Source organism: Sinohyriopsis cumingii, chromosome 1 (assembly GCF_028554795.1).
Source record: "Sinohyriopsis cumingii isolate HCF-2022 chromosome 1, ASM2855479v2, whole genome shotgun sequence".
Classification (NCBI taxonomy): domain Eukaryota; kingdom Metazoa; phylum Mollusca; class Bivalvia; order Unionida; family Unionidae; genus Sinohyriopsis; species Sinohyriopsis cumingii.
In genome coordinates, this window is record NC_142961.1 from 109068497 (window position 1) to 109083588 (window position 15092).

General features: G+C 35.3%; 1 protein-coding gene across 1 annotated transcript in view; it reads right to left on the reverse strand.

Annotated features, from left to right (window-relative positions):
• Window positions 1-2842: 2842 nt before the first annotated feature.
• LOC149807573 (uncharacterized) overlaps window positions 2843-15092 on the reverse strand; it is a 37239-nt gene continuing 24989 nt past the window's right edge. Inside the window, exon 7 of the mRNA XM_089958009.1 lies at window positions 2843-13545. Within this exon, the coding sequence (XP_089814135.1) occupies window positions 9718-13545 (3828 nt within the window). The 3' untranslated portion in view covers window positions 2843-9717. The remainder of the gene's footprint in view (window positions 13546-15092) is intronic.

Sequence of the window (15092 nt, forward strand, 5' to 3'; positions counted from 1 at the left end):
TTTTAATTAACATTGTATAAATTTTTTAAAATTAATAAAAAAATGATATGTTGTATATACTTTATACAAATAGAACTGTATGTATGACTGTTTGTCTCCATTTTATTATTTTACTGATTCAGTTATCATCAAAGACTCGTATATCTTTTCAATCCTGTCATATATATAAAATTGTTCTGATCATGCATATTATTTGTTACGTTATGTAAACACACGTTTTACCACCAAATTACGAGTGGCTTCTTCTGAGTAACCCTATATTGCTCAGCAATCTTCCTAGGCGAGACTAAAATTTTGCTTGCTAGTTAGAAGTTTTAATTCAGATCGAAATTGCTATCACAATTCTGATTGGATGTTGTTTTGACCCGATCTAATCAAACTTAGCTGACAATGTCCTTATCGCTGTCTGTCCACGTGGTGATGGATTTAGAACACACTCTGTTTCCCCCTTACGGTTCCTCTGATCTTAGGACTAAGCTGTAACACATAAGTGGGAAGTTGCTCAATCTAACGCCTGTGCTGATCCAAGATGCCGGGTCTTCTCTCTGGTTATGGTAACCTTGTGTAAGAGATTAACTCTAGCCTGCGGCAATGTTTAGACATCAAACCATGGTTTGTAATAATACCTTAGTTTATACATGACTTACAAACTGGGGCTGAGCAAACGTGACGGTGATTATAGCTTTTCAAGCAGATTTTAAGAACAAGGTTTTTTAAAAGAGTACAAAGCAATATTGCAGTACCTCTATTATCAAATAATAGAAAAAATATTATTTTTGTATTGCTTTGTCTTTTATACCCTATCACAAAGGGTAAGTAGGTGGGTGGGTGGATGGTAGGTAGTTTCACAATACGTCAACAATACACTGGCCATATAGTACCAATTGATTGATTAAGGAAATATCTCTAAAAGAATCCAGTTTATGTAACAGAATTGGACCCAATATTTGACCTTTAATTTATATATCCATTAATGAAGTTGAACATGTTAATTTTTATTTTTAATATTGTAGGACTACGTGTACATTTAATGGGAAGGGTTTATCTTCCTGAATTTAGTTTTAGCAGGATTGAATAAGTATTCTCCAATGAACTTAATTGAATTTTTTTAAAAAATCCTATTTATTCACATGCTGCTTATTTTGCATGTTTTGTTCTTTTCTCCATTGAATTTATGAGGTGAATTTTTCCACAAAATAAAATGACCACCAATGTTTTACCCTTAAAATTCTATGCCCAAAATAGAAACCAGAAACATTAGAACTATTAGCCTTTCACAAAATTAGGTTTGCAAATGTTCTTTGTACTTGTACACATCTTTGCTTTTAACACCTTTTGGATAGATTTCTTATCAGAATTATGATCAAGGAAAAATACAATTATTTTAAGTCGTAGTAAATTGTAAACTGGGAATTCTGACTGCTATTCATTGCTTAAAAAAAGACTAAAGTGACCTACTTTTGATTATGCTTTTGCAGCAGCTTTTTACATTATGTGCTGGGTAGGGTATTCTCATAATTCTCTTTAATGCACACACTTATCAATGTCATTTAACTTGCACACATGATTACACCAGACATCTGATGTTCAAAGCATTTTGCCTTCCACTATAGGATGGTTTTCATGTTATGATTACACCAAACACCTGATGTTCAAAGCATTTTGCCTTCCACTATAGGTTGGTTTTCATGTTATGATTAAACCAGACATCTGACATTCAAAGTATTTTGCCTTGCACTACCCAGTAGTTTGTTTTCCATATTATGATCACACCAGGCATCGGATGTTAGAATGTTTCAACTGTAAATGTACCAGCCAGTGAATAATAAAAGTCACATTTACATAAAATGTCTGTTCAATACCTCATTTGCTTCTTGGCAATCACTAATTTCACAAACAATATCGTCATGGTGCAGCAAATTTCAATTTCAATTATTGGTATTATGACTGTGACAGTGTCACTATCAGAATTAACATAGTTCAAGAAATCAACATCCTCATGGAAACACCATGCTGTAAAGTATAAATCATATTGATTGCGAAGAGTATATTTATTTCATGCTGAATCATATTGCAGTATCTTTGGATTTGAGTATGTTGATGCTTTGACTTCTGTTCATGTTCTATATCTAGTTTTTTTGTCTAAAAAGATGGTTACTTTTTTGGACCAGCGAATTTTAAACCATTTAAAAAACTATCAACTTCAAGCTATCCTTAGTTAGTCACTATACAGGTATAAAACAGTAGGTAAAGAGAGTTATTTAGTGGAAAAAAAGTACAAAATAGAAACATTTCTTTTCACTGAACCAGCAAGTATGATTCTAAAGTACCAATTGTGAATGAGGTTTGACTGTCACATCTTTTGTTATTAGTTGTCTTTGTTAGACCATTGTTACTTATTGATAATGAATGGTGTGTTACCTTCACTTATTTGTTACCCGGTACCTTTGTTGTTTCACTTTTTTATTTAAATGACTGCCATTGTTTATCTGGCTTCAGTGTTAGGTGATGAAAATGTCACAATTTTCTTAGGTGGACCACACAAATCAAATGCTATAACCAATTAAATGTTGTGACAAAGCCTTTGGAATACATAGTAATTAGGAATCTGGCTGGGGAAATTAAATGTTGTGACAAAGCCTTTGGAATACATAGTAATTAGGAATCTGGCTGGAGAAATTAAATGTCCTAACAGAAAACATTGTATCCAACAATGTAATAAACAATTTTCCTTGTGCGTGTGTGTGTGTCACTCAACTAAACTCATCAAAAATTGCAAACATCAAGCCTTATTTCTGGGGTATTTGTGGAATAAAGAAAAGAAGGAACAAATGTTTTCATTTTAGTATGTATTTGTCAAAGAACTGCAACAATGTAATCATTATACATACTGACCCATATACAGTTTTAAATGCTTGAAGGATACTTGACTATCATGACATGATAATTCAAGTACAGCATTTTGCTCTAACAGACTACAACCAAGAATTCTGATCAACCAGGCTTCCCAGCCAGTTTTCAAATTTATTGGGATCTTGAGGGCACTAGGTCTAAAAAAATATACGCATAATAATGTGCTACTATTACAAACTGAATACCACATTTGAAATACTTTAACAAACTAATTACCCAATATCAATAACACAATACATTGAAATAATAATGTAAACATATATGATCAGAATAAACACAGAGTACATCCGTAATAAATGACATTTGTATCCTCTTTAAAGAATCAAACTTGCAAGAAAAATTGGATTTTATTGGGATTTATATAAAATATATGGATAGATTGTAGAAACTGCCGTAATAAACTAGTGCTAACAGTGAGCAGTGCATTAAACAGGGCCCAGTCAGAAAATGGGTTCATAACTTCATCAAAACTTGACCAATTTTTTTTTTAAAAGTACATATTCCACTATCCCCATTCTCCAATCGTAAGATTAATAAAGTGAAGTAAACATGCTGGTGTATGGGTTAGGGACATTCTACACTGGGTTAGAATCTGTGGATGGGAATGAGGCCAAGTCAAGTTCCTGTCTACAAATTCAGACCCCAAGGGTGGGATCAATCTAAATACCACACTAAAGTACAAAATTTCTCATTATAAATACTACTTGAAAATAAAACTACAGATGACCAGCATTAATGCCACAATCACTAATAGTAAATATTCATCAAAAACAAGCTTTTACTTCTTAGTAAGCCAAACTACTGACTACTGACCATTTAACCAAATGAGTTCTTTCTAGGGCTAACAGCAACAAATATGCTAAATTCTGTTGAAATGTGTTACATATAGCCTATCACGAAGAAGTCAATGCATAGTTAAAATCTATATTTAGCAACAGTGACCTTGACCACAGAACTACTACTGAACACAAATCAAGATAGTTCTTCACTGGGCTAAGGAAAATACATGTAGTATGTTACACTGAAATATATTCGCTAGAAATTATCATCTGGAAACCAAGAAAGATTTTTGGCTGACTGCTTTACCTGGACAGGAGTCAACTACAATACCTTTGCAACATTCATTCTCAGAGCATAAAAACCTTCCAAAATTACATAAGGTACAGTTGTAATGAAGCATAATGATTGGCCAATGTGTAATTAAGTGAATATAAAATACGAATACGAAGATAAAGGATAAAAAAGTGACAGAAAAAGAAAATGTACAAAATAATATCACTATTTATACATCACAGTCTATGCATTAGCAAAATAAAGATGAACTGGCCTTCTGTAGTTGTACAATGTATCTCTGCACTTCCCTGTTGTGACCTCCACTCCAAAGACCAGCCTTATGGGTAGGTCCATGCTGGTAAGAACTACCTATGGAGCAACTGTCAGGTATTTGTCTCATCATGCCCAGTATCTATGTACATTGTTACTTAGTAGGGATCTCTCCAGTTTTACACTAAAACCCAGGACTAGTTTATTTGTTGAATATGGATGGACACCTCAAGCAATGTTAGCTGCATGTATACATTTGTCTTTTCATCCCCAGGATATGAACATATGGTTATAAGGTGGGATTCTCAATAGTTTCCATGCTATAACTTAAGGGCTAAATCCCTGGATGAAAGGGCTGGACACTGGGGTTAACTGCACATAAAAAAAATTCCACCAAAAGACATGTCCAGTTGGCACAAGATGAAAATGGTGCTGATCTGCAAAAACGGAGTACTGCAATTCCTCCTATATATAAAGTCATATCAACCTGGAGTTTTCATCAGAATAGTAATTATGATATCAAGGTGATACTGACTGTAAAAGGTACTAACCTAAAATATGACTGTATGGCAGTCATCTTTAAATCTTCTTGTCACTCCTACCTAAATGGAAAGCAAAACTGACAAGGGATTTTCACCAGAAGACTTCTTAATGTGTCAGTTTTTTTCAAATAAAAATGTGCCCATCTGACATCCAATATGAAATCTTGAAAATTTTGTTAATGCTACTCCTCCAAAATTGAAATCTTTAAATGTTATTACTTTCTCCTCCAGAAATGAATAATTTGTCTGACATTTTATGATACCTAGATGGTGCCAATCTTACATTCAATATGGCTGCCACAGCAGGTAATTTTAAAATCCCGTATCTCAAGAATAACAGATGGTTTAAACAATCAGATGTTAAAAAAGAAGATAGTTGAATTCCTGGAAATTATTTTTTGCCAGTAGAGCATGAACCCTTTCAAGGGATTCCTATAGTGTTATGACTTAGGGGCCAAGTTCTTGGGAATATAGACCCTTGTGCATCACCCAAGCTCTCAGTCTGATCGAGTCACTGATCACATACATGAATTCTTAAAACATGTGCAACATACAACTTGGGGTAATTATTTTAAATATGTTAAATGACCCCTACCAGTTATCCACTAGTTCCATCCCATCTTAATTCCAGAATTGTTGACACAAGTTTTATGTGTCTTGCTTTAAAAATGAAGGAGTTTAAGCACATTACTCATGTACAATAACATGTACATTTGGACTGTATCACAATACCCCTATGCTTCTTTCAAAGCGCAGGGATAAGAAAAATAACAAGACTGGTTGTGTCTTTAGCAAAGAATGGTTGAATCTATGTCAGGCATGTACACACTGCAATTACCATCCTTTTGTCTAAGTAATGAAATTCCCTTACAAGAGATTCAAACCATTTCAAGTGGTAAAACATGTTTGGTTTGTGCATTAAAGTAATATTCAGGGTTCAAAATATATACATCCTTTTTCATTAGATTTTAAAATAATTAAATTTGGACATAATGCCCTGGCAAATTCAGATCTATGCATTAAAACGTTTTAAAACTTATTTTGCAAGAAAGTTATACTCAAAATCTCATTGCAAATTGATTCAACCTTTTTTATAATACAGTTAATTTTGCCAGTTTTAAAAAGGATTTTATTCATCTAATTAACAAAAGGTTTGATACCCATAAATCAACTGGCCCAGTGACTTCAACTTAAAAGAGTATTCAAAATTTCAGATTACCTAAACCAGTCATAAACAAACATGTTTAAGCTCTGGAATTTCTCCTGTACATCAATTTTCTTCAATCTGAATTTGACTTGTTTGGCCATTTTACATTTACATTTTACATACATATAATACTGAAAACCAAGGACATAACAATATCATTAAAGAATGTTATTGTTCCACAAATCCAACTTGACATTAGAGAAAACAATATTATAATACATACCATACATAGGTCCTCAATTATAAGTCATTAAACTGCACTGACCTATGTTTTCAGTCACATAATGCACCAGTAGAACTGGTCTATGAAGATTTTTGAAGCAATCAGTAGATTAAAGAATATAGGCCTGATTTTCCAGCACATTATGCAACACTAGGTCAGGGTCTACACTGTTTGAGATTGGACTCATGATCACATATAATATGCACACATACTTCATAGATGTTTTTACTATACCATTTTCACAAATAATTAAATTTGATACATTTTATTTGTTACACAGTTAAATTTGATGCACGTTATTTGTAATGAAGAATAAAAACATTTCATTTGTGTGATACCTCTTTGCTTCATCAAGATAAACACTACAAATCCAGTTCCAATCTGGAGGTATTAATTAAATTTTCAAGCAATGTTTCTTAATTTGACTGGTATATGAAAGCTTTCACTCATACAATGTGTTAATATACATATTACTAAATTATTTTATGACATCTTTTGTTCAAACTCGCTTTTACTTATCTACTTTCAAGTTACTGTTACCAAATTGAAGGGTTAAATAATATACCTATGTCAGACCTGCCAACCCTGACGAGTCCATCTCAGTAAGGCAGTTGATTTTGTCCCGTAAGATTGACCAGTTTTTAGTAAGGTGTAACAAAATATCAATAACTGCTACTGTAAAGCTGGAAAATGTAATTAAAAGTTCGATGCATCAATGATAACCATTATTTTCAACTGAAAAGCTTGTAAAGTACGCGTATACTTTATTTACTACTAGTACAGTTGCACAAACTCTAGTTCCAAACCCTATGCAGCTCAATGGCTTGTTGCTATCTCTCAACTTGACATAATTCTTGGAAATTCTTTTCCATTTCTCATGATGATGGCAATCATATCTCCTGCCAGGAGACATACTCAAATTGACACATGATGTCCAATAAATGTAATTGTGTCCTTTCCAGCTTTTACTCACAAGAATCTGAATACTCCTTTTTATTCTTCTGTGTTGATTATTAACATTTTTCAAGAAGCTTATTTTCCCTTTCGTCTTAAACATGCATCGCTTTCTGGATGCCATTTTAAAAAATTCTATAAACAGTTTGATCATGCAGATGCTTTGCATAAATAAACTGGTGCAGTTTAAAGCATCTGGGGTTTTGCTGTAAAGTTAGTCTGGTTCCCTGACTAATTTTACAGAGTCTAAGATGAAACCCGGATCCAAATAAAACATGGATCAACCAATTATCCAGATTTTTTGGCAACAATCATTTTTCCATAGTTTTTGCTAGTATGCTTTAAGTCTGTAATTTAAGGGTAATTTTCATAAGACTTATGGCAAAATCATAAGAGCTGGCAGATCTGCTATGTAATGCATCAATATGTATTGTGATCCACAAATTACAATATGATAAATAGATACATAATTAAGAATAAAAGTTATGTACTTAAGTCAATATTCTCAAATATAGATTTGTGTAAAACTCTGAATTAATATGGAGGGAAAAAGTTGTCTGGTCTTAATATTATGAATATTTGGATCAGATTGTTATCCCACTCTGATTAATATCAGATCTCCGTTGTCCTAGGTGAAGATATCACAGCGACCGCTTAGGGGTCATGTTATGGTGACCTTTGAATTAACAAATGGAAATGCAACTTTCACAAATATGAAAGCAAAACAAATCATTTGGCACACATTGATGCTCTTCAGCCACATGGACCAATCTCCCAAATGCAAAGATAAAAGACTTTATCTGATTGACTGTTAAAATTAGCAACTATGTTAATAATATAGGTCATTAGAACATGATCCCTAAGTGGTCACTGTCAGATCTTCATGTAGGACAATGGAGATCAGAATTTAATCAGATTGCTTGTTGTCCACTAAATCTACTTTCCTTTGATTGCTTTCAATGTTAAATGCAAGTGGATGTAGAGTGTCTCACTCAACAAAGTCCTAATCACACATCTATGTACAGTCAAGTTGCACTGTTGTGACACAGACAATTACAAAAGAGTTGAATAAAAAGATAGTATTGTAATGATGCTGACAGAAGACAGCAAAATTTCAATGCACATATTATTAATTTTTTGTGTAGTCAATAGTCGAGATATTCAATACTGAGTCAAAATGATGTCAAACCAAATGGCAACAGTTACTTCTTTCTTTAGTATGGTGAAGCTCTATTTCTAAGGATGTATGCTTCTCTCTAGTTATAAGGCTGTACAAGGATTATGTTATAAGTCACTTAAATATCACAGGTGTACATAAACACTCAAGTGCAAAAAGTATTCCACTGTGACCTAGTTTTCATAGTGCAGTGTAGTACTCCTCAAAATGCATGTATACATTAAGTGTAAGTTTGCAAGTAAAAGTGTCTGAGAGCTCCAACTAAACATGAAAAGTATACATGATTGATGGAGTGTGTAAAGTAGGCCACAGTCACCTACTTTTGATATATATGGTGGTCTCTTTAAGATTCATGCACATATTTATTTCATCTCTGTACAACGTTATTCCAGAAAGTGACCTAACTGAAAAATCTTTTAAAAACTGAACATAACCATTAGTATTAGAATCAGGTCATAGTGAACTGCTTTTAGTACAGTGATATAGTACTCCTCAGGATGCATTCACAGGTTGGTCTGACAATGTCATGACTACACAGGCATCATTGTCCTAAAAACTAACCTAAATGGAAAGAGTGTACATGATCACTGGAGTGTGACCTATTTTTGATATGGTGGCAAAGAATGACTCAGGACCCAAACAAAAAAAGTTATACATTTGCTAATGACAATGCTGACAAGTATTGCACCAAAGATATAACATACACAAGTTTGCATTTTTTGCAAGCATGTTAACAAATGTCCCATAAAATGCATCATTTTGCCATTATTATAGTTTCAGCTGAATACAGCAACCGATTCCTAAAATACGTCTCTTTACCAACTTTGTAAGTGCTCTATAACAAAGCTGATGATGACAATTGCCACTGAAATAATGATACCTATTTCTTGTCATTCCATGGTAAGAAAACAATCTGCAATTAACTGTCCCAATTGTGACATAATATAAACAACCACCTGCAATTAATTGCTCCAATTGTGATTGATTGGCTTTAATGATCTCATGAAATTAGACTGTAATGATTAACTGTGTGAATAAGATCAAACCAGTGTTGTCCCAAGCCTGTTTTAGTGGGTTGCTTCTCAACACTCTCCTTGGGGTCTGCCCTGTCTTAAACTTCCATTGGTTTAATACATGGCATGTGGTTATATTCAACAGGTGTATTTTAGGCATCAATCTGATATCATTAACCTCTAATTTTACTTGCAGTTCAAACATTGTCTATTATGCTAAAGTGGAATGCTTAACAATACCCTCTCATGTAAAAATATTACCTATAACAATACAGACAAATACCCTACCATGAATATTGCTATAGGGATCTAGGGACAACACCATGGAAACCAAGTATTAAAAATGTCTGTTTTGATAAGAACAACTACACATATGTAGACAAAGAGGAAATATTATTTTTGTCTAACTCAGTGAAATTTAATTTCTCAAAATCTTGTGAACTCCAGGAACTTGACTCTTGGTTGGGCGTGTTGGCACCAATTCCAGAGCTTCGTCTTGATTGATGGAGTTCCAGAACAGATGACAAACTCTTCAAATTTCTATGAGAACTAACTTCTGATTCTGTACTGAATTTTGGTGTACTCATGAAATGTTTCCGACCTGACAACTCCAGACTGGTGTGTAGGCTTTTATCCCCGATTGGGGAGACTCCTGGGGTATTCTCCAGCGATTTTAATGGCTGTCTCTTTGAAGTGCCCACAGGTAATGTATTCCCATGGCTATGTTCATGCAAATTATACTGATGTATTGAGTTTGATATATTTGCTGAGTCCTCCCAAGGGATGGAGTTAGACTGTGAATGGTTGGAGAAGAAACTGGGATTTCCCATTTGTGGGAAACAAGCATGTGAAAAGCTTAAAGAGGTATGTCCAGCCATCCTGAGATAATTAACAGAACTATTATCTTGCAGTGATGAACCAGTTATATCGCTCTCTGAGCTAAGCTTTGACCATCTGAATGAGCTGCTACTTTCTTCATATGAACTTAAGGTCTTAGCATCAGGTGCCAAGTTTTCCTTGTCACTTGAATCTAGAGGCCTCAAAGGTGTTGGGATGTTCATATAAGTGTGATCCTTCCTTTGACCTTCATCTAGTTTTTGTACTGAAAAGGTTATGCTATGGGATGACTCGGGCGTAAGACTCTTGCGGGGTTTAACTGGTCTAAAGGCACTATTTTTTCCTGATGTATTAATGGGTGATTTTCTCGAACCATCTAGCAGTGAAGGTGTTATTGAATTACTTGCAGAACTATGCTTGTCTGATTGATCTGATGTGAAACCAAAACTGCTGTACAGACCTCTCTCAGTGTCTCCTTGATAGCTCTCACCCACAGAGCTTAGGCTATCCTTCCTCACATCTACTTCACTTGAAGATGTATCACTTTGAGCTTGATTTTCATTTTGGCCTCTCCTACCATTCTGTAACAGGTCAACATCACAGCTCTTCTTATTTCCTGATAACTGGGATAACTTACTGTCCTCTTTTTCATTAGAGTATCTAAATCTATATGGTGATTCCACAAGGCCTGAAATTGGTTGGTCAAGTGGTGATCTAGTTCTTTGTCCCCTGACATCATATAATATTTTGGACTGCGAGGATTTACCCACAAAGCTGTTCTCCAACCTCATTTGTTGCTCTTTGTCAAGACTGGCACGCCAGGCAGACCTGTTAAACAGATCAACACTTCTTCCAAGCCTATGTGGAGAAAGGTCATAACGTTCCATCTTTGTAGGAGTCATTTCCAAGGAGCCAGCAGTGAATAAACTTTTGCGGGTTTCTTTTCCTGCAACCTGTTTTTGTTCACTTGTTTGCTGAATCATCTCTGCTTCATGAAAATACCTAGAATCACCCAATCTCATGCAGCTTGTCTCTGACAGCTGTGTGTACATCTCTGACAATGTCTGCTTTGGTAATGAGGAATTCATATAATCCACTCTCCATGGTGTATCTGACAAAGGATCCTGTATAAAGTTTCGACTTGTGTCTGTACAAAACTCTGAGGCATCAGAGGACCGTGGCTTATAGGTCATGTTTGACGACTCTGTTTTATACTTGAAGTTCTCAGTCTCTGCACGCAAATCAGAACCTGACTTAGATTTCTCCCGTACTGTGTACTGACATGAAATGGGTTCTTGTTCAATATTTGCTAAACTTTTTGATTTTTCTCTTAAATATAGTTTTGCATTTGTACTGTTCTGTTCTGCAAATAATTCATCTGAGGATGAGGTATCCTCCATGCCAATGTCACTGGACAGGCCTGATATGTAGGCAGAGAGGCTAGACTTGTCCTGGTAAAATCCAGAGCTGTCCCTCCTCTCACCATTAGAACAATTGGTCACATCAGACTTGTCCATGGAAAGAGATACATCTGAATCTTTCCCAGGTCTGGCATTGGTGTCTACTGGAACTGGTGAACGAGGGTCTTTAAAGAAACGAAAATTCTGTGAAGTTTTGTTAAGCCAACTTCCACTTCTATCGGAACAAAGACGGCTGACAGTTCTGGAACCTATCTCTGGCAAAGAGTATGGAGGACTGATGTTGAGATATGATTCAGAGAAACCTGGACCACAGTAAGATTCTGGTGCGGTGCTCAAAGTGCACAAATTGTCTCCTATATGTCTCATTTGGATTTCTTCTTCCCCTGGTGACTGTATTGACATTCCACTGTCAGATGACTGTCCATGACTAGACATCTCTGATCTGCTCTGTGTTGTGTTATTAGCAATGCTGTTCAGTCTTCTGTCTTTGTAGATAACATCCATTTCCCCACTGTCATAAAAAATATCAGCAATGCCTTGTGGAGATGTGGAATGGCTGGAACATGGCAACATGCCACTATCTGTTGAGGACTGATTTTCACTATGAGCATGTTGACTGTGGTCCTCAGAATGGTAGTAAGAAGACTGTGAACCAGTAGAAAGATTTCCATCATTGCCACTCTGCATCTGATATAGTGACTCCGTATATGGAACCGATCTACTCCTATCAACTCTATCTTTTGGTGAGCTCCTCTTCCTGTTGCCAGTCCTTGAAAGTGAATACTGTGATGTTGATAATTCACTTGGTGATGAAATGAAGTTATTGTTTCCTTGAGTTAGTATATCTGAATACGCATGTGTGCTTTGTATTGAGGATGCAGAACTGTTGCAGTTTCCTGATGTGCACTGAATTAGGTCAGGTTTATCCATCATTAGTGTCACCTTCAAGTTGTTTTTGCTGCTACGTTCATTATCCATATTATTTACCCTATTCATAATAACATATTTTGAGGAATAAGCATCAAGATCTGTTTCTTGCACAATGACAGTTTGACACTTATTATTCTTAAAAGATGTGCCCATGCCTTTGTTAGTCTCTTCTCCCGTCATAGGAAGGCTTGATAAGCTTGGTGATGTGTAAAATATTGAGTTAACTCTACCTTGCATTTCTTCCCATAGTTTATGAGGGTCTAGGGGGGACAAACTGTTCACAGAAAAATGACTTGCAGAACTATATTCCGAGGTCTCAAGGCCTGGCAAGGGTACCTCTGATGTGGGTGAGAACAATGAATTATTCTGGTTCGATATATTTGTTCTATCCAATACTGTATTTGACAAACTTGAAGATGAGTTACAATGGTTCCTTCGAGATAACATATCATTGGTAAATTCTGAGTGTGAAACATTCTGAAGTGACAAGTCCACTCCAAATGTCTTATTGTAATAAAGTTTGTTTTTGGAAAAGTTTTGTTTCTGAGATCTGGTTGTTAAAGCTTCACTTTTTGCAGTGACATATTCTACATTTGGATTCCCCTGTTCACAGTAATGTTGGGGAGAACCTTCCTTTGATGCAAGATCTACCGTATCTTCTGTGGAATATGTGATGGAATTTGGAAGCTTTTCTTTTGATTTACTCTGACCATGAGAAGAATTCTCAGAAAATTGTGCCATTTTTAAGCTGCAGCAAGTTTCTGGTTGAGATGACACCTCACTGTACATAGTAATGTTTTTATTCATGTAATACCCTGGGCTCAAAAAAAGCTCACTTCTGTCATCAATGCACTGTTGGCTAGGTGAAAATTTTCCTTCAGGATGGAACTGAACAGCTTCCACACTGTGACTGGTTGCAGCACTGAGATCATGTGAGGCATTCAACCATAGATTTGGATGGTCCAGTGTTGCAGAGCCATCACATGCTCTTGTCTTCAGAGGGTCCTTCAATGAAAGAAAATACTGGTCAATATTGGAATAATCAATGGTCGTATGGAGCTTGATTCTACATCACAAATCCCACTTAATGAAAACAGCTTTGGTTTGAATAATAATGAAAAATGTGTTCACAGAAGTTAAATGTCATACTACACACTATTGTATAACATGTAAATTCCTGACCTAAATGCAAAATATAACCAGCTGTAATGGATAAAGAGATAAGTTAGAACTATAAAACTATTTCAAATTTGCAGCAAGGCATAAAAAATATTGCTAAGGAAATATTACATAGATCAACCAATTAGGGATACAGTAAAAATATGTTTCAATGCTCATATTTATCTATCATTTAGTGTTAGGACCTGTCTTGAGAGACCATGATTTTTGTGTGCAAAAGGGGTGTCTTTTAAGACCAGTTCTACTGTATTACCAACAAAAACCAGCATCACAGAGTTTATTTGTGTGGTCTTTGCTATGTAACTAATGGAATCATAGTGGCTAGGTGCAAATGATCTCGCAGGATTGAACTGAACAGTATACACTGTGATCAGGACACAGCCTCTAGTCAATTGAGCATCCCTCTGGTTAAGTTTACCTCACTTTGAACACTGGTCACTTTTGTGGCACCAATGAACAGTGATATACAGATGGTGCTCTGTGTATCCTTCCTTCGCATGACTTTTAAAAACATGTACACTAGATTTCAATATTAATGATAGTATCCTTGCCAACATCCAAGACAATAAAAACAGTGGGTTTGTTTAAGATAGCTTTTGAGGTTTTGCTATGCACTGATTATGTAATAATACCAATAATTTGCCACTGCATACAACTGGTGTTTTAAAACATCAGCTGTTATGCTTATAAGTCAGATCAAACTGCATATATATTACTTGTATTCAAGAGAGTGTGTTTTGGATTTTTAATGTAGCTATAACAATTTTTCAGTCATATCGCTATGATGTCTGCAGTGTGGCAATTTAAAGTGATGTCTAGCACTGGGACATCATGCCACAGACAGGTAGCATCATGTCCCACCCACTCACATTATCCTGACTCCAGGACAACCAGTCTTAACACTAACCTCTTAATGCTGAGTGCCTAGTGAGATAGCTGTTAGTACCATTTTTATAAGTCTTTGGTAAGACTGAGGGTGGGGATTGAACCCATGACCTCCCATATCTGAGGCAGATGCTCTAACCACTAGGCAACCGGAGGAGTGCTGTATTCAATAGAGAGGCAAATTACACACACACACACATATATATATATATCTTTATACACACATCTCCAATATAAGTGATCCCACTTTTTATATATACATGTTCAACTTTTCATTACAATAAAGGTTACATCTAAACCACATTTTATTAAAAAAAAGTAGTTGGGGGTGGGGACTAAATTTAAGGATGTAATACTTACCTGTCAGTACTGCGTAGCTTTATATTATTTGACAAGCTTTACCCTGAAAACTTTAAATATTCATAAAGAATTCTGGTATTCTGGAAAGAGATTGATGAACCAGGATAATTGGGGGCCATAAAAGGTCG